At 44.0% G+C, this 22398-nt stretch overlaps 1 protein-coding gene across 1 annotated transcript in view; it reads left to right on the plus strand.

Moving 5' to 3' along the window:
- LOC124620279 (serine/threonine-protein phosphatase 6 regulatory ankyrin repeat subunit A) overlaps nt 1-22398 on the plus strand; it is a 437897-nt gene that overhangs the window by 235796 nt on the left and 179703 nt on the right. Inside the window, exons 12-13 of the mRNA XM_047146947.1 lie at nt 2030-2241; nt 16856-17068. Coding sequence (XP_047002903.1) covers nt 2030-2241; nt 16856-17068 — 425 coding nt within the window. The remainder of the gene's footprint in view (nt 1-2029; nt 2242-16855; nt 17069-22398) is intronic.

The raw sequence follows: 22398 nt of genomic DNA on the forward strand, positions 1-22398 counted from the left end.
ACCACTGTCTGTGTGAGACCGGGTCATTTAGCAGATTACCTGGACAGGGACGCCGTCGCACGGTAGGAACGCAGCAATTTGAGGAAACTGTCTTGCAGCATGTGGAGCGGGATCCTTCAATCAGCACTCGTGCAATTGCACATAACATGGGGACGAATCAGACGAATGTAAGAACAGTCCTTGGAGATCAATTGTTACGTCCATTTCACTTGCAGCGTGTCCACAACCTGGAACCAGTTGATTATCCACCCAGAGCACAGTTTTCGCAATGGTACCTGGAACAGTGTGAAATGCATCCTACATTTCCATCATCTATGTTGTTTACCAATGAAGCAACGTTCGGGCGTGATGGAGTCTTCAACATGCACAATTGGCATGTTTGGAGTGAGGATAACCCACATGCCACAGTTACTAGCGCTCATCAAGTGCGGTTCTTCGTTAATGTGTGGGTCGGTGTTGTTAGGGACTGTTTAATTGGGCCGTATCTGCTACCTAGGCCATTAAATGGCAGGCACTATTACAATTTTCTCGCCACAGCATTGCCAGAATTGCTAGGAGACGTCCCGCTCCCTACAAGACAACGCATGTGGTTCCAACATGACGGGGCGCCAGCACATTTCAGTCGTCGTGTGCGTCGATTCCTGGACCGACGGCTCCCAGAAACGTGAATTGGCGGAGGTGGTCCTGTACCATAGCCTGCTCGATCCCCAGAAATGTCTCCTCTGGACTTTTTTGTGCGGGGGGAGATGAGCAACCTTGTTTACGCAACTCCTGTTGCATGAGAAGAGGATCTTGTTGCCCAGATAGTAGCAGCAGCAGGAACAATTCAGGATACTCCTGGGGTCTTTGCCCGTGTCGGACAGAACATGATCCAACGATGTAACCTTTGTTTACGTGTGAATGGAGGCATTTTTGAAAATCTACTTTTTAATTGAAATTGGGTTGTGTTAATGTGTTGCCTCTTGGTCATTAAAAAATGGAAAAGTGTTTGTTGGTTTAATTAATTTGCCGACAGAGAAATCTTGCTCTGTGTTGTGTACATAGTTCAGCGTAGTCAGCGCGTGCACAACTTTCACATTAGAGCGCACCCCGCTAAACACAACAGCGCAGGCGCAGCGCTCGTCCGTCTCCACACTATGAGATGGCACTGTCTTAGAGACGGACCAAATTCTGCTTCCGCCGATCTGCATATTAATATGTAACGCAGTCAATGAGATTGCTGCTAACGTAGAACCTTTTCTCCTCGCGGATCACATTCGCGCAGTGGTACATGAACGCACGAGGTATTATAATGAGTGTACAGACCTCCGATTAGTCAGTCTGCATTAGTCTGTACCAGCCTGCATTAGTCTGTATCAGTCTGCATTAGTCTGTACCAGTCTATAGTCAAGTTTCAGTTTGCCCCTAATAAGATTTTCATATTCCTGTACATAACCATGAAGATAAATGAATAGACACTTTGTCAAGTATCAGAGATATGTGAGAATGAGATTAATGTACCAAGACCAAACAGCATCCAGAATCAAGTTACGTAATGTCTATGCTTTTTATTATTTTAATAAATGAGTGTGAAAATTAATCAAGTTCTGTGTAAAGTTGGTCACCGTCAGTCTGCTACTCTAAGCGTGCAAGTGGCATTTCTATCGTCTCACCCAACGGCAGAAGATAAACACGCCACGATAAGACCACGAGACATATTGCTGACACTCGCCTACTTCGTTAGAGCGACAAGTCAAATAATCTGATGGTGTGTGTACCGAAGGTCTTAAAGTACGCACGCCACACTCTGTCAGTTTAAATACTCCTCATAGGAAAAAATGACATCGGGGAAAAATATTGGTTTTGATGTCCCCTACAACCTCCTAGAGTTTGTCGGTTTAAATACTTTTCACCCTGTATAAAAGCAAAACAGATCCTACCACCATTGCGCTATGGGAAAGCCCATATCCGGGCCCAGTAGGCTGAACAAGCTGCACTCTTTTGTGCTCACTGCGTCACTGCTGCAGCGGCTGTTGTTTCCCTTCGGCAGAGACGGTGCGCGAGCTGCTGATCCACGTGCCGGCGACAGTGAAGTCGGACCCGCCGGCGGGCAGCAGCCTGGTGGGCGAGCTGGGGAACGAGTCGGGCATGACGCCGCTCCACCTGGCCGCCTACTCGGGCAACGAGAACGTGGTGCGCCTGCTGCTCAACTCGGCAGGAGTCCAGGTCGACGCCGCCACCACTGAGAACGTGAGTTCACCCGCCGCTCCACCAGTCTGGACTACAGTTCAATTCTTTTATCTTGGCGGTTCGCGCATGCCCGCCCAGAAGCGGGAGATTGCTGCGTTGCCAGTTGCACGTGCCAAGCAAACTTATGTTTAGGGGGGAGCGTGCAGTTTATGAAGTAAAGCCACCACGGCCACATTAAGCCTTTCGCTGCTACAAAGACATGCTCCCCGCTTTCCGCGCTGTGCGCGATTTTGTCATCACTGCACTGCTCGCCTGTGTAGACACATGGTGTTCCAACTGCTTTGACACACTTATCATTCGATTTCACAGAAACTATTTGGCCCAAAAATTAGATTTTTACACATCTTCTTGATTGATACTTTCCCCCCATAAATGACTTAATTTTGTTTCAGTGTTCAACGCAGATATTGTGCAGCATTAGATGTAGTAAACCACTGCACGAAATTTTGAAGAGTTTACAGAGGTAAAAGTCCATAGCGTATACTTTCCGTATGGTTGATTTCAGTTGCCACTAGAAATTTCAAAAAATTACATTCAAACGAATAAAATTCACAAAGTAAGACACCTCGATATTGTTTTTAAATAAAGAAAATTTTAAGCATTAAATAAGGTTTGAACTCAGAACCTTTCACTTAGCAGTCAAACACTTTAACCATTACACTAACGCAGCTCATCACTGAATATACTTCCTGGAGGACTTTAAACTGGGACGCAAAATACTGACAAACACTGTTGGTATGACTATGAATTACTCACGTTTTGTCGAAGTACAATAGGAAATAAACAATTACAGCTGTTCTTTATTGCGAAAAAGCCGTTAGTGAGAATGATACAAACGCCTTTCCGTGCTATTGCCTGAATTAGGAGGCTTATTGCTTGTTTGGTTTAACTAATTAATAGAATATGAAGCACTTGGTATACAGAATGCTTTTTCCAAACTTTCTATAAAAGAAATACTGCTATCTAGACATTGCTTTCGTTCAGTTATTTTATTTATGAATGAACGTTTCTAAAACTGAAGACACTCGTCCGTGCTCTGTACTGTAGTCGAGCTCTGGCAACGTCGTTCTCTGCTCATTAGCTGACTGTGTTTTGTGACGTCAGATGCGCAGAACGAACCTAAACTCGGCCACTGTCATAAATGACGCGCACTTTAGTGCCGGCACCGCCCGTCTCAACAACGGGGAGGCCTTCACGATGTCATCTGCACGGCTGGCACTCCCGCCTCTGCCTATAACCAACGCAGGATTTTTTTTTTTCAATGTTTGCAAAACACACTGTTTCATCCAGAAACCCCATTGCCTTCCAACTAGTGTACTTTCCGAAGTACGAAATTTTTTCTGTGTAATTCAGCTAGCTAATACCATGTTGTTGAATGAAACTGAGTTATAATTCAGCCTCCATGGACCATTCCAAAGTTAAACGTCAAACAACTGTCCACGAATGAAATTTTATTCACAGGTGGCTCAGATTGTTCACCATATACCACTGTACGAGTTGCGTTCAGAATATGAAAGCACTCCGTCTTCAGGCCATCCGACCGCCGTGTCATCCTCAGTTGAGGATGCGGATAGGAGGGGCGTGGGGTCAGCACACCGCTCTCCCGGTTGTTATGATGGTTTCCTTTGACTGGAGCCGCTACTATTCGGTCGAGTAGCTCCTCAATTGGCATCACGAGGCTGAGTGCACCCGGAAAAACGGCAACAGCGCATGTCGGCTGGATGGTCACCCATCCAAGTGCCGGCCACGCCCGACAGCGCTTAACTTCGGTGATCTAACGGGAACCGGTGTATCCACTGCGGCAAGGCCGTTACCTTCAGAATATAACGGCAATCTTTTTTATCAGGAAACAGTTTCATTTATTCGTCCACATCAATACAACCCTACCGAAATAGTCTCCATACGCTTATACCAGCATTCTCTCCAATACCAGAAAGGTTTCTGGAGGTCTAGCTTTGAGATGGTGTTTTTGCTTTCTCAACGACGTGTTTTTAATCTCAGCTAGGCATGTAAAAAGACGGCCCTGAAAGGTTGTCCTTATTTTTACGACCTGTAAAAAGTCGCATAGACCGTTTTTGGCGAATATGAAGGATGGGACATCGTGATCATATTGTTTTTGGCCAAAAATTCACTAATAATCAATGAGGAGTGAGCAGGTGCAATATCGTTGAGCATAAACCATAGATTGTTTTGCCACAAATTCGGGCGTGTCTCATTTCTTTTTTTTTTCGGGTTGCTTCACGCAAGCCGTGTTGAACATGTAAACAGTACTGCTTATTGATCACATGATCTTGCGGCAACAACTCATGGTGGACTACGCCATTAAAATCAAAGAACATAATCAGCATAACTTAGACCATCGCACTTGCCAAGTTTTTTCAGACTTGACGACGTTCAGCGACTCATGCGCAACTTTCATTCCTTACTGTTTTTGTTCGAAATTCAACAGTTTTTGAACATATTTTTCTGTCGCAGTTTAATTGCCTTCATGGCATGATCCAATTGATATGCCAACATCACCAGCGACTTCTCTTATTGTGGTCTGACGATCGTTCACACTCATTTCTTAAACCTTTTCCAGGGTTTCATCCAGTCAACTTCAACGTTTTCACGATCTTATTCTAAATGCTTGTTTTATTCTTAGTAGACTCAACGAAAGCAAGATTTAAATTCTCAAAACTTTTCTACACTTCGTATCGCTCTTATAGCGAGATTTCATACTAGTTCTCTGATACACTTTTAAAAAATTACGAGGATTGGAACTTAAATAGTGGCAACTATTTATTCACAACCGATACAAAAGAGTTGCATGTTTTCAGCTGTTACTGTCCTTCAAGCAGTCACCAGCGTTGTGTAGAACCCGTTGCCAGCAATGCGGAAGGCGCAGTAAATCGTTAGCAGAGCCTGCTCTGTTGATGGTGTGAATGGAGTGGTCTACTGCATACCACTCCATTCGCACCATCAACAGAAGAGGCTTTGCTAACGGTATACTACGCCTTCCACATTGCTGGCAACGGGTTCTACACAACGCTGGCGACTACTCTGAATGACATTAACAGGTGCAAACACGTAACTCTTTTGTATCGGTTGTGAATAAATAGTTGCCACTATTTAAGTTCCAATCCTTGTAGATAATCGCCGATACTACTACCACACACGTAATGTTTCTGACTTTGCAATTGACTTAATATTAGCTACAGCAGCTACTGCACAGTACATGTTTAACAACACAACAACGAAAAGATAGCCTAACTGGTCTACTGTTGTTGTTGTTGCTGTTGTGGTCTTCAGTCCAGAGACTGGTTTGATGCAGCTCTCCATGCTACTCTATCCTGTGCAAGCTTCTTCATCTCCCAGTACCTACTGCAACCTTCATCCTTCTGAATCTGTTTAGTATATTCATCTCTTGGTCTCCCTCTACGATTTACACCCTCCACGCTGCCCTCCAATACTAAATTTGTGATCCCTTGATGTCTCAGAACATGTCCTAACAACCGATCTCTTCTTCTAGTCAAGTTGTGCCACAAATTCTCCCCAATTCTATTCAATACCTCCTCATTAGTTATGTGGTCTACCCATCCAATCTTCTGGTTTAATAAACTGGCGAAATTACAAAATCTGGGTTACTTTTTTTTAACACATCCTGTAATCAGAGAATCATGTACCAAACTGGTTGTTGTGGACAGTATATTCAGTATATTGCAAAGCTCCTTCTACAGTCCTGCTGCCTTGCCATCATATAGATGTTGGGTGGTGTGACAACGGAAAACTGAAAATTTCTGCACTGCAACGTGTTCTCGGCACTCCTGAGAAGTGACGCCGATCGGCTCATGCCGGCACCAGCCAAGGCCGGAACGAGAGCAAACACTGCATGTTGTGAAAGCTTTGAAGCGACCCTTGTATCATTCTTCCTGAAAAATAGTGGCCCGTTCGGATAATGATAATGGGGATGGTAAACTAGACCACAGATAATTAATAATATTGAGATCTGGTGACTGTGGCAGCCAGGGCAGATGCGACAGTCCATCCTCGTGCTCACAAAACCAATCCTGGCCTATGCGAGCTGTTTCAAACACAGCCACGTCGTCTTATGACACCGCATCATCACTGGGGTTCAAACAGTCTACCATGGGATGGATCACATCAGCCAAAATGGTCACATAGTCCTTGTCGGTAATGCTTCATTGCAGAGTAACCATGGGGCCCACAGAGTATCACGATATGACTGACCAAATCGTCACAGAACGTCCGCTATATTTTTTGGGACGTTAACTCGGCCAAAGTTGGAAACAGATTGAAACAAGACTGACCCGAGAAAATTACGTTCTTCCATTACTCCATGGTCCAGATTTTATGGCATCGGCAGCACGTTTTCCTGTTACATCACTGATGAGTGATTTTGGAATTTCATTTCGCCCTATAGGTCCCTTCTTCTTGAGTTCCATTTCATATCGTTTAGATGCTGACAGGGTTAGTTAGCACGACATTCAATTCTGCAATGACTTTTCCAGCTGTTGTCCTCTTATTTTTCGTCTCAGTGTTCTGAAATAACTGTCCGTCACAATCAGTCAACACAAAATTTCACCTGCTTTGTGACTTCTTCTTCCGCTTTCCCTGTAAGCGGTGCAGATCTTCGACGCGGTTCCCCTTGAGACACGAGACTTCGGCTGGGATGGTTACGGAAGCACCTACCATGCCAGCACCAACCATTTGCTCACGTTCGCATTTCTTTGGTCCCACATAATGCAGTCACCACTAGATACGACACTTTTGTGAGCACGACTGACATTTGCAACTCATTGAGAACATTGCAGAGGCGCTGTTAGTTGTCAAATAGACAGTGCAACATGAAGGCTAAGCACGCCTCTGTATGTATATGCAGGAGTGCATTTCTGGCGGTGTTTCCATTTTTTTTTCGTTGAACCGCTGTACATATTGTAGCTTACCTTTACATTAAGTTATTGTTTCCTGTGACTCAGCCACAGATATACAGGGTGGTCCATTGATAGTGACCGGACCAAATATGTCACGAAATAAGCATCAAACGAAAAAACTACAAAGAACGAAACTCGTCTAGCTTGAAGGAGGAAACCAGATGGCGCTATGGTTGGCCCGCTAAATGACTACTGCTTTTTTTAAAAATAGGAACCCCCATTTTTATTACATATTCGTGTAGCACGTAAGGAAATATGAATGTTTTACTTGGACCACTTTTTTTCGCTTTGTGATAGATGGCGCTGTAATAGTCGCAAACGTATAAGTACGTGGTATCGCGCAATATTCCGCCAGTGCGGACGGTATTTGCTTCGTTACACATTACCCGTGTTGAAATGGTCCGTTTACCAATTGCGGTAAAAGTCGATATCATCTTGATGTATGGCTATTGTGATCAAAATGCCCAACGGGCGTGTGCTATGTATGCTGTTCGATATACTGGACGACATCATCCAAGTGTCCGGACCCTTCGCCGGATAATTACGTTATTTAAGGAAACAGGAAGTGTTCAGTCACATGTGAAACGTCAACCACGGCCTGCAACAAATGATGATACCCAAGTAGGTGTTTTAGCTGCTGTCGCGGCTAATCCGCACATCAGTAGCAGACAAACTGCGCGAGAATCGGGAATCTCAAAAACGTCAGTGTTGTGAATGCTAAATCAACATCGAGTGCACCCGTACCATATTTCTATGCACCAGGAATTGCATGGCGATGGCTTTGAACGTCTTGTACAATTCTGCCATTAGGCACAAGAGAAATTACGGGACGATGATAGATTTTTTGCACGCGTTCTATTTAGCGACGAAGCGTCATTCGCCAACAGCGGTAACGTAAACCGGCATAATATGCACTATTGGGCAACGGAAAATGACGATGGCTGCGACAAGTGGAACATCAGCGACCTTGGCGGGTTAATGTACCGTGCGGCATTATGGGAGGAAGGAGAATTGGCCCCCATTCTATCGATGGCAATCTAAATGGTGCAATGTATGCTGTTTTCCTACGTAATGTTCTACCAATGTTGCTACAAGATGTTTCACTGCATCACAGAATGGCGATGTACTTCTAACATGATGGATGTCCGGCACATAGCTCGCGTGCGGTTGATGCGGTGTTGAATAGCATATTTCATGACAGGTGGATTGGTCGTCGAAGCACCATACCGTGGCCCTCACGTTCACCGGATCTGACGTCCCCGGATTTCTTTCTGTGCGGAAGTTGAAAGATATTTTCTATCTTGATCCACTGACAACGCCTGACAACATGCGTCAGCGCATTGTCAATGCATGTGCGAACATCACGGAAGGCGAACTATTCGCTGTTGAGAGGAATGTCGTTACATGTGTTGCCAAATGCATTGAGGTTGACGGACATCATTTTGAGCATTTATTACATTAATGTGGTATTTACAGGTAATCACGCTGTAACAGCATGCGTTCTCAGAAATGATAAGTTCACAAAGGTACATGTATCACATTGGAACAACCGAAATAAAATGTTCAAACGTACCTACGTTCTCTATTTTAATTTAAAAAATCTACCTGTTACCAACAGTTCGTCTATAATTGTGAGCCATACGTTTGTGATTATTACAGCGCCATCTATCACAAAGCGAAAAAAGTGGTCCAACTAAAATATTCATATTTCTTTACGTACTACACGAATATGTAATAAAAAATGGGGTTCCTATTTTTAAAAAAGCAGTGACATCCGTTTGACCTATGGCAGCGCCATCTAGCGGGCCAACCATAGCGCCACCTGGTTTCGCCCATCAAGCTAGACAAGTTCCGTACTTTGTAGTTTTTTCGTTTGACGCTTATTTCGTGAGATATTTGGCCCAGTCACGATCAATGGACCACCCTGCATAACGAACACGGCATGCTATCTGCACCGTAAGTATCCTTAGATAATACCTGTAACCGAAACTTACATCTGAACTGTGGCACTAGAAAGACATATATTCAAGCAAGTAACTGTAGAATATGTCAACTTTGACATTCACAGTTGTTTTAGTGTACTTGCTCTGAGCCTCGTGAGCGGTTTCTCTTACGTTTGTTAATACGTCTCTTTATTGTGGTCTGCAGTCCGAAGACTGGTTTGCTGCAGATCACTAGCTAGTCTATCCGTCTCTGCATACTGTCCAACTTAGCTGGCTTACTACTGTCAAGCTACAATTTTTACCCGTTACGCTTCCTATCATTATTAAAACTGACGATTCCTCGTTGCCCCAACACGTGTCCTGTCACCTGATCCATTCTCTTAGTCAAGTTTTGCTATAATTTTTTTTCTCCAAAATTCTATTCAGTACCATATCATTAGTTAGGTGACCCACCCATCCAACCTGCAGAATTGTCCTGTAGCACCACACTTTGATAGCTTGTACTTTCTAAGTGTCGGCACTGCTTTATTGTTCACACTTCACTTCCGTACGAGGCTACATTCCAGGCAAATACCCTCAGAACAGGTTTCCTAGCTCTTAAATTTATATTCTATCTTAAGCAGCTTATCATTTCCAGAATCGCATTCCATGCTACTGCCAATCTGCATTTTACATCCTCTCTACTGTGGCTATCGTAACACATTTTGTTGCCTAAATGACGAAACTCGTCAATTACTTCTAGTACAGGGTAATTCAAAAAGAATACCACAACTTTAAAAATGTGTATTTAATGAAAGAAACATAATATAACCTTCTGTTATACATCATTACAAAGAGTATTTAAAAAGTTTTTTTTTCACTCAAAAACAAGTTCAGAGATGTTCAATATGGCCCCCTCCAGACACTCGAGCAATATCAACCCGATACTCCAACTCGTTCCACACTCTCTGTAGCATATCAGGCGTAACAGTTTGGATAGCTGCTGTTATTTCTCGTTTCAAATCATCAATGGTGGCTGGGAGAGGTGGCCGAAACACCATATCCTTAACGTACCCCCATAAGAAAAAATCGCAGGGGGTAAGATCAGGGCTTCTTGGAGGCCAGTGATGAAGTGCTCTGTCACGGGCTGCCTGGCGGCCGATCCATCGCCTCGGGTAGTTGACGTTCAGGTTTCATAACTAACCTTTTTCGTAGGACTCTCCATACAGTTGATTGTGGAATTTGCAGCTCTCTGCTAGCTCTGCGAGTCGATTTTCCTGGGCTGCGAACAAATGTTTGCTGGATGCGTGCTACATTTTCATCACTCGTTCTCGGCCGTCCAGAACTTTTCCCTTTGCGCAAACACCCATTCTCTGTAAACTGTTTATACCAACGTTTAATACACCACCTATCAGGAGGTTTAACACCATTCTTCGTTCGAAATGTTCGCTGAACAACTGTCGTCGATTCACTTCTGCCGTACTCAATAACACAAAAAGCTTTCTGTTGAGCGGTCGCCATCTTAGCATCAACTGACGCTGACGCCTAGTCAACAGCGCCCCAAGCGAACAAATGTACAAGTAAATAGAACTTTATAGCTCCCTTAATTCGCCGACAGATAGTGCTTCGCTCTGCCTTTTGTAGTTGCAGAGTCTTAAATTCCTAAAGTTGTGGTATTCTTTTTGAATCACCCTGTATATCACTTTGTAATCTAATTGTCTCGGCATTGTCTTATTTAATTCTACTACATTCCATTACCCTAGTTTTTGATGTTCGTGCTGCGACCACTTTTTAAGTCACTATCCACTCCCTTCAACTCATCTTCCAAGTCCTTTGCAGAGTCTGACAGAATTTCAGTGCCATCGCCACACCTCGAAGTTCTTATTTCTTCACCCTGAACGGCGAAGACATTGGTGTTACCAGCATAAGCTGCTTTCAGTGAATGATGACATGTTCTCCCTCTCACATGTTGTTGTTGTCCGAAGACTGGTTTGATGCAGCTCTCCTTGCTATTCTATCCTGTGCAAGCCTTATAATCTCCGAGTAACTACTGAAACCTACATCCTTCTGAATCTGCGTACTGTATTCATCTCCTGGTCTCCCTCTACGATTTTTACCCCCCGCACTTAACTTCCAATGCTAAATTCGTGATCCTTGATATCTCAGAATGTATCCTATCAACTGGTCATTTCTTATAGTCAGGTTGTGCCACATTTATTTTCTTATCAGTTCTATTCAGATCCCCTCATTAGTTATGAGATCCACCTACCCGATGTTCCCCATTCTTCTGTGGTAACACATTTCAAAAGCTTCTATTCTCTTTTTTGTCTGAACTGTTTATCGTCCGTGTTTCACTGCTACACGTGGCTACACGCCGTACAGCTATTTTCAAAAAAGATTTCCTATCACTTAAATCTGTGTTCTGTGTTTTTTAAATTTATCTTCTTCAGAATCGCTTTTCTTGCCATGGACAGTCTCCTCGACCATCAGTTATTTTGCTGCCCAAATAGCAAAACTCACCTACTACTTTAAATGTGTCATTTCATAATCTAATTCCCTCAGTATCACCTCATTTAATTCTACTACATTCAGTTATCTTTGTTTTGTTTTTGTTGATATTCATCTTTATCGTCTTTTCAAGCCACCGTCCATTCCGTTCAGCTGCTCTTCCGACTCCTGTACTTCCTCTTACAGAATTACGTCATCGGCAAACCTCAAAGTTTTTATTTCTTCCCCCCGAAATTAAATTACTACTTCAAATTTCTCTTCTGTATCCTTTGCTGCTTGCTCAATGTAGACATTGAATAACGTCGGGGAGACGCTAAATAGAACTCCGTCTGCTCCCTTCTCAACCACTGCTTCCTTTTTATGCCCCTCGACTCTTATAATTACCGTCTGGTTTCTGTACATAAAAAGCCTTTCACTCCCTGTATTTTACCCCTACTACCTTCAGAATTTCAGAGAGAGTATTCGAGCCAATATGGTCATAATCTTTATCTAAGTCCACAAATGACATGAACGTAGATTTTCCTTTTCTTAACCCATCTTCTAAGATAAGTCGTAGAAGGAGTGTTGCTTCTTACATTTCTCTGGAATCCAAACTTATCTTCCCCGAGGTTAGCTTTTATCAGTTTTTCCGTTATTCTGTAAAGAATTAGTGTTAGTATTTTGCAACTGTGATTTATTAAACCGATAGCTCGGTAATTTTCACATCTGTTAGCATCCGCTTTCCTTGGAATTGGATACCCTCGTAGTCCGAGGGTATTTCGCCTGTCTCCCCGTCACATAAGAACAAAATTTGTCACATTTGTGCGACGCACTCCAGTATCAGTAACATATTCAAATGACCTCTAAATCTTCTTGTAAATTTCTCCTTTGTCTTCTGACCGTCATCATCCTCTTGCAACCCAAAGTCGATTTATTAATTTTGAAGTAAGTTAATAATTTGGGCGGCTGGTCACATTTTCGCAGCGCTTGGCACGGTGTATTAGTGAGACACAGCAGGGAGAGGTAGCAACGGTAGAACTAATATAAGCAGTCTTCGTAATACCCATCTTTTATTCTTCTTCTTTGTTGTAAGTTGTAGGTTCGTAATCGATTCTCAAATGCAACTTTGTACACTGGTCTACAGGATATTCGACTTCATTTTCTGTTTTTAAATAATACTATGTACACTGGTGGACTTACTGTTGTTGAATAGATACATTTTCAGTCATTACATTTCACAATACAAATCAACATCAAGCACCGTATTAGCAAACACACGTACGAGGGGCGTTTGAAAAGTCCGTGCAAAGTCCGAAAGATGGCACCACCATGTTTAGTTAATAGCATCTTTGGAAAGAACTTACACCAAGTTTCAGCCGTATTGGTCTATTTCTTTGTGTTTGGCTTTCGTGTGAATCAAGGAAGTCGAGTAATTGTCAAAAAAATGGACGAAGAAGAATTTCGTGTGGTGATTAAATATTACTTTATGAAAGGCAAGACGCCTCAGGAGACTAAAGAGAAGCTTGATAAACATTATGGCGACTCTGCACCTTCCATTAAAACAGTTGATAAGTGGTTCCAAAATTTTCGGAGTGGCCATTTGAGCACAAGTGATGCTGAACGTTCTGGACGCCCTGTGGAGGTTACGACTCCAGAAATCATTGGTAAAATCCGTGATATAGTGATGGATGACAGAAGAGTTAAGGTGCGTGAGATTGGCAGTGCTGTGGGCATCTCGAGTGAACGAGTACATAATATTTTGCCTAAACATTTGGACATGAGAAAGCTATCTGCAAGATGGGTTCCGCGATTGCTTACGCTTGACCAAAAACGGAATCGTGTGAAAAGTTGCAAGAATGGTTTTCTGCTGTGTAGGAAGAATCCGCAGGACTTTAGCGTCGTTTGTCACTGTGGATGAAACATGGATACATTACTATACTCCTGAGACCAAACAACAATATGAACAATGGGTTACCAAGGGAGAGTCTGCACCAAAAAAGGCGAAGACCGTTCCTTCTGCCGGAAAGGTTATGTCGATTGTCTTTTGGGATTCACAAGGGATAATCCTCATCGACTATCTGGAAAAGGGTATAACTATTAGAGGTGCATGTTATTCATCGTTATTGGACCGTTTGAAAACCGAGCTGCAAGAAAAACTCCGGCGATTGGCCTGCCTAAAAACCCTTTTCTATCACGACAATGCACCAGCACACACCTCAGCAGTTGTGGTCGAAAAATTAATGGAAATATGATTCTAACTCGTTTCACATCCCCCCTATTCTCCAGACTTGGCTCCCTCGGACTACCATTTGTTCCACAATTTGAAGAAATGGCTGGCGGGACAAAGATTTTATCCAAACGAGGAGGTGATTGCAGCAACTAATAGCTATTTTGCAGACTTGGACAGTTACTATTATTCGGAAGGGATCAACGAATTACAACAGCGTTGGACGAAGTGTATAACTCTAAAGGGCGACTATGTCGAAAAATAAAAAAGGTTTACCCCAAACACGTAAGTAGTTTCTGTTTTTGCACGAACTTTTCAAACGCCCCTCGTAAGTTGTACTTCACCCTCGCATTTCAAACTCTTACTACCAAATGCCCACAGATAGAGATATACGAGGGCTGTCCAGAAAGTAAGTTACGATTGATCGCGAAATGAAAATCACAGTGAAAATCAGAAATGTTTCATTTGTAACAGTTAGCTACACCTTTCCGCTACTTCTTTAGGTAGTCGCCGTTCTGACTCAGACATTCGTCGTAGCGTTGTACCAACTTTCCAATATCCTCATCATAGAAGGCAGCCGCCAGTGCTTTCCGCCAATTCTCTACGCTGGCCTAAAGCTTGTCGTCTGTGCCAAAATGTTTTCATAGCCAGCGGTTCGTTTAAGCAGAGATGAAACTCAGTGGGAGACAGTTACGGGCTGTATTGTGGGTAACCAAACATTTCCAATTGAAACGATACAGGAACATCTTCATTGTCCCTGCAGAATGAGGCTGAGAATTGTCTTGAAGAAGAAACCGCACGACAGTTATGTAATGTTGGTTGCATAGCTTCAGGGGAAAATTCTCACCAGGCCCTCGTACTTGGCGGGAGACACTATTTTCTATAACATCTTTACGCGCTCACTAAGAGCTCAGGAATTAAAAGAGCGACATAATTCTACCTAGAGTCATACTAGAGACACTGCCCAACACATTTTTGCAAAGCTTCATCGGATTTTCATAGTCGTTTCCATTTCGCGACCGATCGTAACTTACTTTCTGGACAGCCCTCGTACCTCTAAGAACACATTTAAGTGCTTGGCAGAGGGTTTATCGAACGACAATCATACTATCTCCCTACCATTCCACTCCCGAACAGTGCGCGGGAAAAACGAACACCTAAACCTTTCTGTTCGAGCTCTGATTTCTCTTATTTTATTTTGATGATCATTCCTACCTATGTAGGTTGGACTCAACAAAATATTTTCGCATTCGGAAGAAAAAGTTGGTGACTGAAATTTCGTAAATACATCTCGCCGCGACGAAAAACGTCTTTGCTTTAATGACTTCCATCCCAACTCACGTATCATATCTGCCACACTATCTTCCCTACTACGTGATAATACAAAACGAGCTGCCCTTTTTTGCACCCTTTTGATGTCCTCCGTCAATCCCACCTGGTAAGGATCCCACACCGCGCAGCAATATTCTAACAGAGGACGAACGAGTGTAGTGTAAGCTGTCTCTTTAGTGGACTTGCATCTTCTAAGTGTCCTGCCAATGAAACGCAACATTTGGCTCGCCTTCCCCACAATATTGTCTATGTGATCTTTCCAGCTGAAGTTGTTCGTAATTTTTACACACAGGCACTTAGTTGAATTGACAGCCTTGAGAATTGTACTATTTATCGAGTAATCGAATTCCAACGGATTTCTTTTGGAACTCATGTGGATCTCCTCACACTTTTCGTTATTTAGCGTCAACTGCCACCTGCCACACCATACAGCAATCTTTTCTGAATCGCTTTGCAACTGATACTGGTTTTCGGATGACCTTACTAGACGGTAAATTACAGCATCATCTGCGAACAACCTAAGAGAACTGCTCAGATTGTCACCCAGGTCATTTATATAGATCAGGAACAGTACAGGTCCCAGGACGCTTCCCTGGGGAACACCTGATATCACTTTAGTTTTACTGGATGATTTGCCGTCTATTACTACGAACTGCGACCTTCCTGACAGGAAATCACGAATCCAGGCCCGCAGCTTGATTAGAAGTCGCTTGTGAAGAACGGTGTCAAAAGCTTTCCGGAAATCCAGAAATACGGAATCAATGTGAGATCCCCTGTCGATAGCGGCCATTACTTCGTGTGAATAAAGAGCTAGCTGCGTTGCACAAGAACGATGTTTTCTGAAACCATGCTGATTACGTATCAATAGACCTTTGCCTTCGAGGTGATTCATAATGTTTGAATACAGTATATGCTCCAAAACCCTACTGCAAACCGACGTCAGTGATATAGGCCTGTAGTTCGATGGATTACTCCTACTACCCTTCTTAAACACTGGTGCGACCTGCGCAATTTTCCAATCTGTAGGTACAGATCTATCGGTGAGCGAGCGGTTGTATATGATTGCTAAGTAGGGAGCTATTGTATCAGCGTAATCTGAAAGGAACCTAATCGGTACACAATCTGGACCTGAAAACATGCCCGTATCAAGCGATTTGAGTTGCTTCGCAACCCGTAAGGTATCTACTTCTAAGAAACTCATGCTAGCAGCTGTTCGTGTTTCAAATTCTGGAATATTCCATTCGTCTTCCCTGGTGAAGGAATTTCGGAAAACTGCGTTCAATAACTCCGCTTTAGCGGCACAGTCGTCGGTAAGAGTACCATCGGCACTGCGCAGCGAAGGTATTGACTGCGTCTTGCCGCTTGTGTACTTTACATACGACCAGAATTTCTTCGATCTATCTGTGCAAAATCATCTTTGAAACATATATTTCAAAAAGAAAGTGCAAATAATTGTTTATCTCTGCTTATATTTCTAAGAAGTCGATAGTCATAATCGTTATTACATTAAGTGCTTACATATATGTTGACGTCTATATATTTTCCTTTAAGTATATGGTAATGGATTTCTTGGTTTTGAGTCTTCAACATGGGAATATGATCCACAATAGGTTAGTACATTTATCTCACCATAATTAGTTTTATTACACTGTAGTTGCACATTTTTATTATTATTTGACATTCTGTTCACGCCAGTCGGCTGCGAGCAGTGTTGTGACGGCAAGTGGTGCGCCTTGCAGGGCTACAACCCGCTGCACCTGGCGTGCTTCGGCGGCCACATCACGGTGGTGGGCCTGTTGGTGAGCCGCGCCGCCGACCTGCTGCAGAGCGGCGACAAGCACGGCAAGACGGGGCTCCACATCGCCGCCATGCACGGCCACTTCCAGATGTGCGAGGTGCTGCTGGGCCAGGGCGCAGAGATCAACGCGCCCGACAAGGTAGGAGAGCGCCTGCAGCCCGGCTGCGCGGGGGGGAAACACTCGTCAGCTAGGAGCACGTCGCAGTAAGGAAACAGGCAAAATGTGATAATTAACGACCTGCAATGAAAACTGCACACATGGTAGCTATAATTTAGTGACTATACCGGGTGATCAAAAAAAGTCAGTATAAATTTGGAACTTAATAAACCACGGGATAATGCAGATAAAGAGGTAAAAATTAACACACATGCTCGGAATGACATGGGGTTTTATTAGAACAAAAAAAAAACTAAGTTTACAAAATGTCCGACAGATGGCGCTGAACAGCAAAACGTCAGTGACTGCGCCTGACAGTCGAGTATAAAAGGAGCTGTAATGAGAGAGAGAATCAGTCCGCCCTATCCTTCGTTACGCCCATCCAGCCTGGATCTCCGCCCCCCTACCTTTTATAAATCCCTTCAGATCCTTGAAAGCCATCCTCTCCGCCTCACCTATCGCATATGTCTCCCCTCCCCCACGCGGACCTCATTCCCTTCCCCCACCTCCTCCTTTTCCTTGAAAGGATACGGATCCTCTACACCTCCCATAAACTCGATCCTCCTCACCTGCTTGTTTCACCCATTCTCTCCCACCCCCGCCCGCTGCCCCCCCTGTATTCCCACGTCCCACCCGGTCTCCATCTCTCCACCCTCCTTACCCTCTCCCAAGGTGGCTTCCGCCAGCTCCCCCTCCCTGATGATACCCTCCTCCCCTCCATCTAGCCATCCTATCAACTTTATCCCCCCCACTTCCTATGTCTTTTCCTTTAGGCACCCTCCCTCCCTTCTCTCTCCTTTTCCCCCATCTCCCTTCCTCCACCCCTCTTCCCCCAGGCTTCCCCTCCACCTTCCTCCCTTCCCCCTATCTCCCATCTCCCCTGCCCGTGGCATATCTGCTCTCCCCTCTCCCTCTTCCCCCCCCCCCCCCCCCCGCCTCCTCTCTTGGCAGGTCCCCAGACTCGTACACGCTCAGTGGACATTCGCGCGCCGGAGATCATCGCCATCAGTGTCTCGTGTGTGTGCCTTTGTTTTGTGTTTAGTGTTCTTTCGCCGTCACGCCACCACTGTTCACCTGTGCCGTCGCAGTCGTCCGTGTTTTGTGCGCCGTGTCAACAGGTGTTAGTGTTTTTTCTCGTCCAGCGTGAAAGGCTTCATGTTTATTGTTTTTCGTGTCTACAGTTTTTGCCCGCCGTTTTTATTGTATTATCTGTACCACCTATATGTCATATATTGTCCCGCTCGCGGCTGAAGAGCAGCGTAATATGCTGCCGACAGCCCGCCTTTGTATAAGGTGATTAAAAGAACAATAAAGAAAAAAAAAGAGAGAGAATCAGATGCGCCAGCAGTCGCAGCATGTTGACGTTACCTGAAAAGGAGCTTTTAGTGAAGCTGTATTATCAGAATGGGGAATGTGCTAGTTCAGCGTTACGGTCCTATCGCCATAGGAAGGGGATTCGAACGGGTGAAGGTCCGTTGACAAATGCAACTGTGGCGAGAATGATTTCGAATTTCGAAGTCACGGGTTGTTTAGACGATAGACCCCGTAGTGGCCGACCGAGCACAAGGCGTAATGCTGCTGAGACAGTTCAGAAAGAAATGGAGACTGTAGCGGGTTCGTCTATGGACGGGGAAGTCAGCGCTCGTGCAGTAGCACGTCGCACCGGAATTCCATGCACTACTGTTTGGTTGCCACTGAGGCGTACCCTCCGATGCTATCCGTACAAAATCCATCGGCATCATGAACTGTTACCTGGCGATTTAGTGAAGCAGAGGGCATTTGCGGTGTAGGCGTTTCAAAAGATGGCGGAAGATGACTATTGGTTGAGTAACGCGTTGTGGACCGACTAAGCTCATTTCACGCTCCGAGGGTTTGTCAACGCCCACAACTGCAGAATTTGGGCTACCGAAAGTCCTAGAAATGTCGTGGAAACTCCATTGCACGACGAGAAAGTCACGGTATGGGTTGGATTTACCTCATCTACAGTTATCGGGCCTTTTTTTTTTCGAGGAAGTGCGTGGTTCTTGATTTGTAACTGCTACCGTGACGGGTGAGAGGTACGCCGATATGTTATAGAAACGCATCATCCCCAGCCTGCCTGATAAACGCCTGCTGGAACGTACGATGTTTATGCAGGATGGCAGTCCACCCCATATTGCTAGACACGTGAAAGATCTCTTGCGCACGTCGTTTGGTGATCGTATGCTCAGCAGCCACTTTCGTCATGCTTGGCCTCCCAGGTCCCCAGACCTCAGTCCGTGCGATTATTTGCTTTGGGGTTACCTGAAGTCGCAAGTGTATCGTGATATACCGATATCTCTGTGGATGCTGAAAGACAACATCCGACGCCAATGCCTCACCATAACTCCGGACATGTTTTACAGTGCTGTTCACAACATTATTCCTCGACTACAGCTGTTGTTGAGGAATGATGGTGGACATACTGAGCATTTCCTGTAAAGAACATCATCTTTGCTTTGTCTTACTTTGTTATGCTAATTATTGCTATTCTGATCAGATGAAGCGCCATCGGTCGGAAATTTTTTGAACTTTTGTATTTTTTTGGTTCTAATAAAACCCCATGTCATTCCAAGCATGTGTGTCAATTTGTAACTCTCTATCTACATTATTCCGTGATTTATTCAGTTTTCAAATTTACACTGACTTTTTGATCACCCGATATCATTTCATTATCGTAATATTACGACCTTTGCATTTTCTGCCCTCTTACTTACACACATCGTAGTGTAGCTTTTGTGGAATGAAAATGCACGTTTCTAGACATTGGGCGCCACTTATTACACTACATTCATGATGAGTGTTTAATGAAGAGTAATGAGCCTCGATAGAATATCTGCAAAGCTACATACTGAGGTGACAAGTCATGGGATAGTGATATACAAATATACAGATCGCGGTCGTATGGGTTACACAAGGTATAAAAGGGCCGCGAATTGCCGAAGCTCCCATTCGTACTCCGGTGATTCTTTTGAAAAGGTATCCGACGTGATTAAGGTCGCACGACGGCAGTTAACACACTTTGAACGAAGGATGGTAGTTGGAGATAAACGCTGTGATGTAACAAAATAAAAGTGATGTTGTTATTCAATGGAGAAGTTGGAATTTGAGATTTCGCTTACTGTTTTATCAATCACAATTGGCGTAAGAATCATGGATTGACCATTGTCATAAAATATTGCATTATGAAATGTGAATAGTCTTTACTTGCAGTTTCGCGTGGCTTGAAGCAGTCACAGCTAGCGTGCTATTGATTAAGAAATTGCATTATCGTCTTTCTAATTACTTCATGACCGTAGATACGATCATACCCGGTCGTGAAGTTATAGTTATGACAAAACAATTTCCTAAGGGACCAGAAAGTTCCTAAGAGCGCAAAAACAACTGTAACATCACACAAAAGGGAAATTCAATATTAAAGCTGATGCAAGAAGACGATAAAACAGTTTTCCTTTTGTCAATGTAACACGCACATTGGACTGCTGATCTTGGTGTCTGTAATCTTAGCAAAATGCATAATTAAAATGAAAATAATACTGAGGAGATGATAGGAATGAGCACTGCTAACTGATTCAATATTTCCAGAACAAATATTTATTATAACTAAAACATGTGTCGTACCTTAAGCTTAGTACTACAATGACGGTAGATTTTTATGTCCGTTTCATGTCCATTGAGCGCTCTTTTATATAGCCATTGTCTTCTTTGAGTCGCTCGTGCGTCGTCACGGTAAGTTATAACAGTTCTTTACACTTCACTCAAACTTAGACATAACTCGTTTTTATACATTTAGTAAAAATTAGATCAGACCGCCACAAATCTGCGTCCGTCTTACTTAAGAAAAACAGTACAAGTCTTTAGCGCTCAAGGCTTCATTTGTTCTCCAGCGAACAAAATAGTGAAGGATCGCATATCTATCCGTATTCTTCTGTTTATGTTGCCGCCTAAAGACGACTAATTACATTATTTAGGAAATTCCACCATCGCTATGCGACGCCTTATTATACAGTAATCATTCTTTATAAACAAGTATTTGCCTTCTGGCTGAAAGTATTAACTATTTGCTGTTTTAATGAAGCCAAAAATAGCGAATATCACAACGCATGGGACATTCCATTTAGGAAATCGTTAAGGAGTTCAATATTCGGTGATCCAGCAGTGTCAAGAGTGCTCCGAGAATACCAAATTTCAAGCATTACCTCTCAGCACGAAAAACGCAGTGGCCGATGGTCTTCATTTAACGACCGAGAGCAGCGGCGTTTACGTGAATTTTTCGGTGCTAACAGATAAGAAACTCTACGTGAAATGATCGCAGACGTCAAGGTGGGACGTACGATGAGCGTATCCGTTACGGCAGTGCGGCGAAATTTGGCGTTAATGGGCTATTACGGCAGACGACCGGCGCTAGTGTCTTTGCTAACAGCATGGCGTCGCCTGCGGTGGCTTTCCTGCGCTTGTGACGACATCGGCTGGACCACAGACGACTGGGAAACCGTGGCCTGATCAGGTGAGTCCCGATATCAGTTGGTAAGAGATGGTGATGGGGTTCGAGTGTGGCACAGCCTCGACGAAGCCATGGACCCAACTTATCAACAAGACACTGTGCAAGTTGGTGGTGGCTCCATGATGGCGTGGGCTATGTTTACATGGAGTGGACTTGGTCCTCTGGTTAAACTGAACCGATCACTGACTAGAAATGGTTAAGTTCGGTTACTTGGAGACTATTTGCAGCTATTCATGAACTCCATGTTTCCGAACAACGATGGAATTTCTATGGATAGCAGTGCGCGATGTCAACAGGCTACAATTGTCCTGGATTGATTTTAAGGATATTCTGGACAATTCGAGCCAATGATTTGGCCACCCAGATCGCGCGACATGAATATTATTGGACATCTGTGGTACGTAATCGAAAGATCAGTTCGTTCACTAAATTCTGCACCAGCGACACTTCCCCAATTATGGACGGCTATAGAGGCAGCATGGTTCAATATTTCTGCAGGGGAGTTCCAACGACTTGCTGGGTCCATGCCACATCGAGTTGCTGCAATATTCCGGGCAAAAGAAGGTCCGACACGATACTGGGAGGTGGCACCTCTATGCAAGTGGATGACCTCAATACCCGGCGTTGTCCAGGTATATATTTATTCCAATCTTCTATTAGTCCATCCCCTCCTTCTCTCTGTCCTCCTGTTTCCCTCTCCCTCTGTCCATCTCTTCCTCACTTTCTCAACCCATTTTTTCTCCCCCTATCTCTGTCCATCTTCCACTATGTCTCTCTACACCTCTCCTTC

Source organism: Schistocerca americana, chromosome 6 (genome assembly GCF_021461395.2).
Source record: "Schistocerca americana isolate TAMUIC-IGC-003095 chromosome 6, iqSchAmer2.1, whole genome shotgun sequence".
NCBI classification, from domain to species: domain Eukaryota; kingdom Metazoa; phylum Arthropoda; class Insecta; order Orthoptera; family Acrididae; genus Schistocerca; species Schistocerca americana.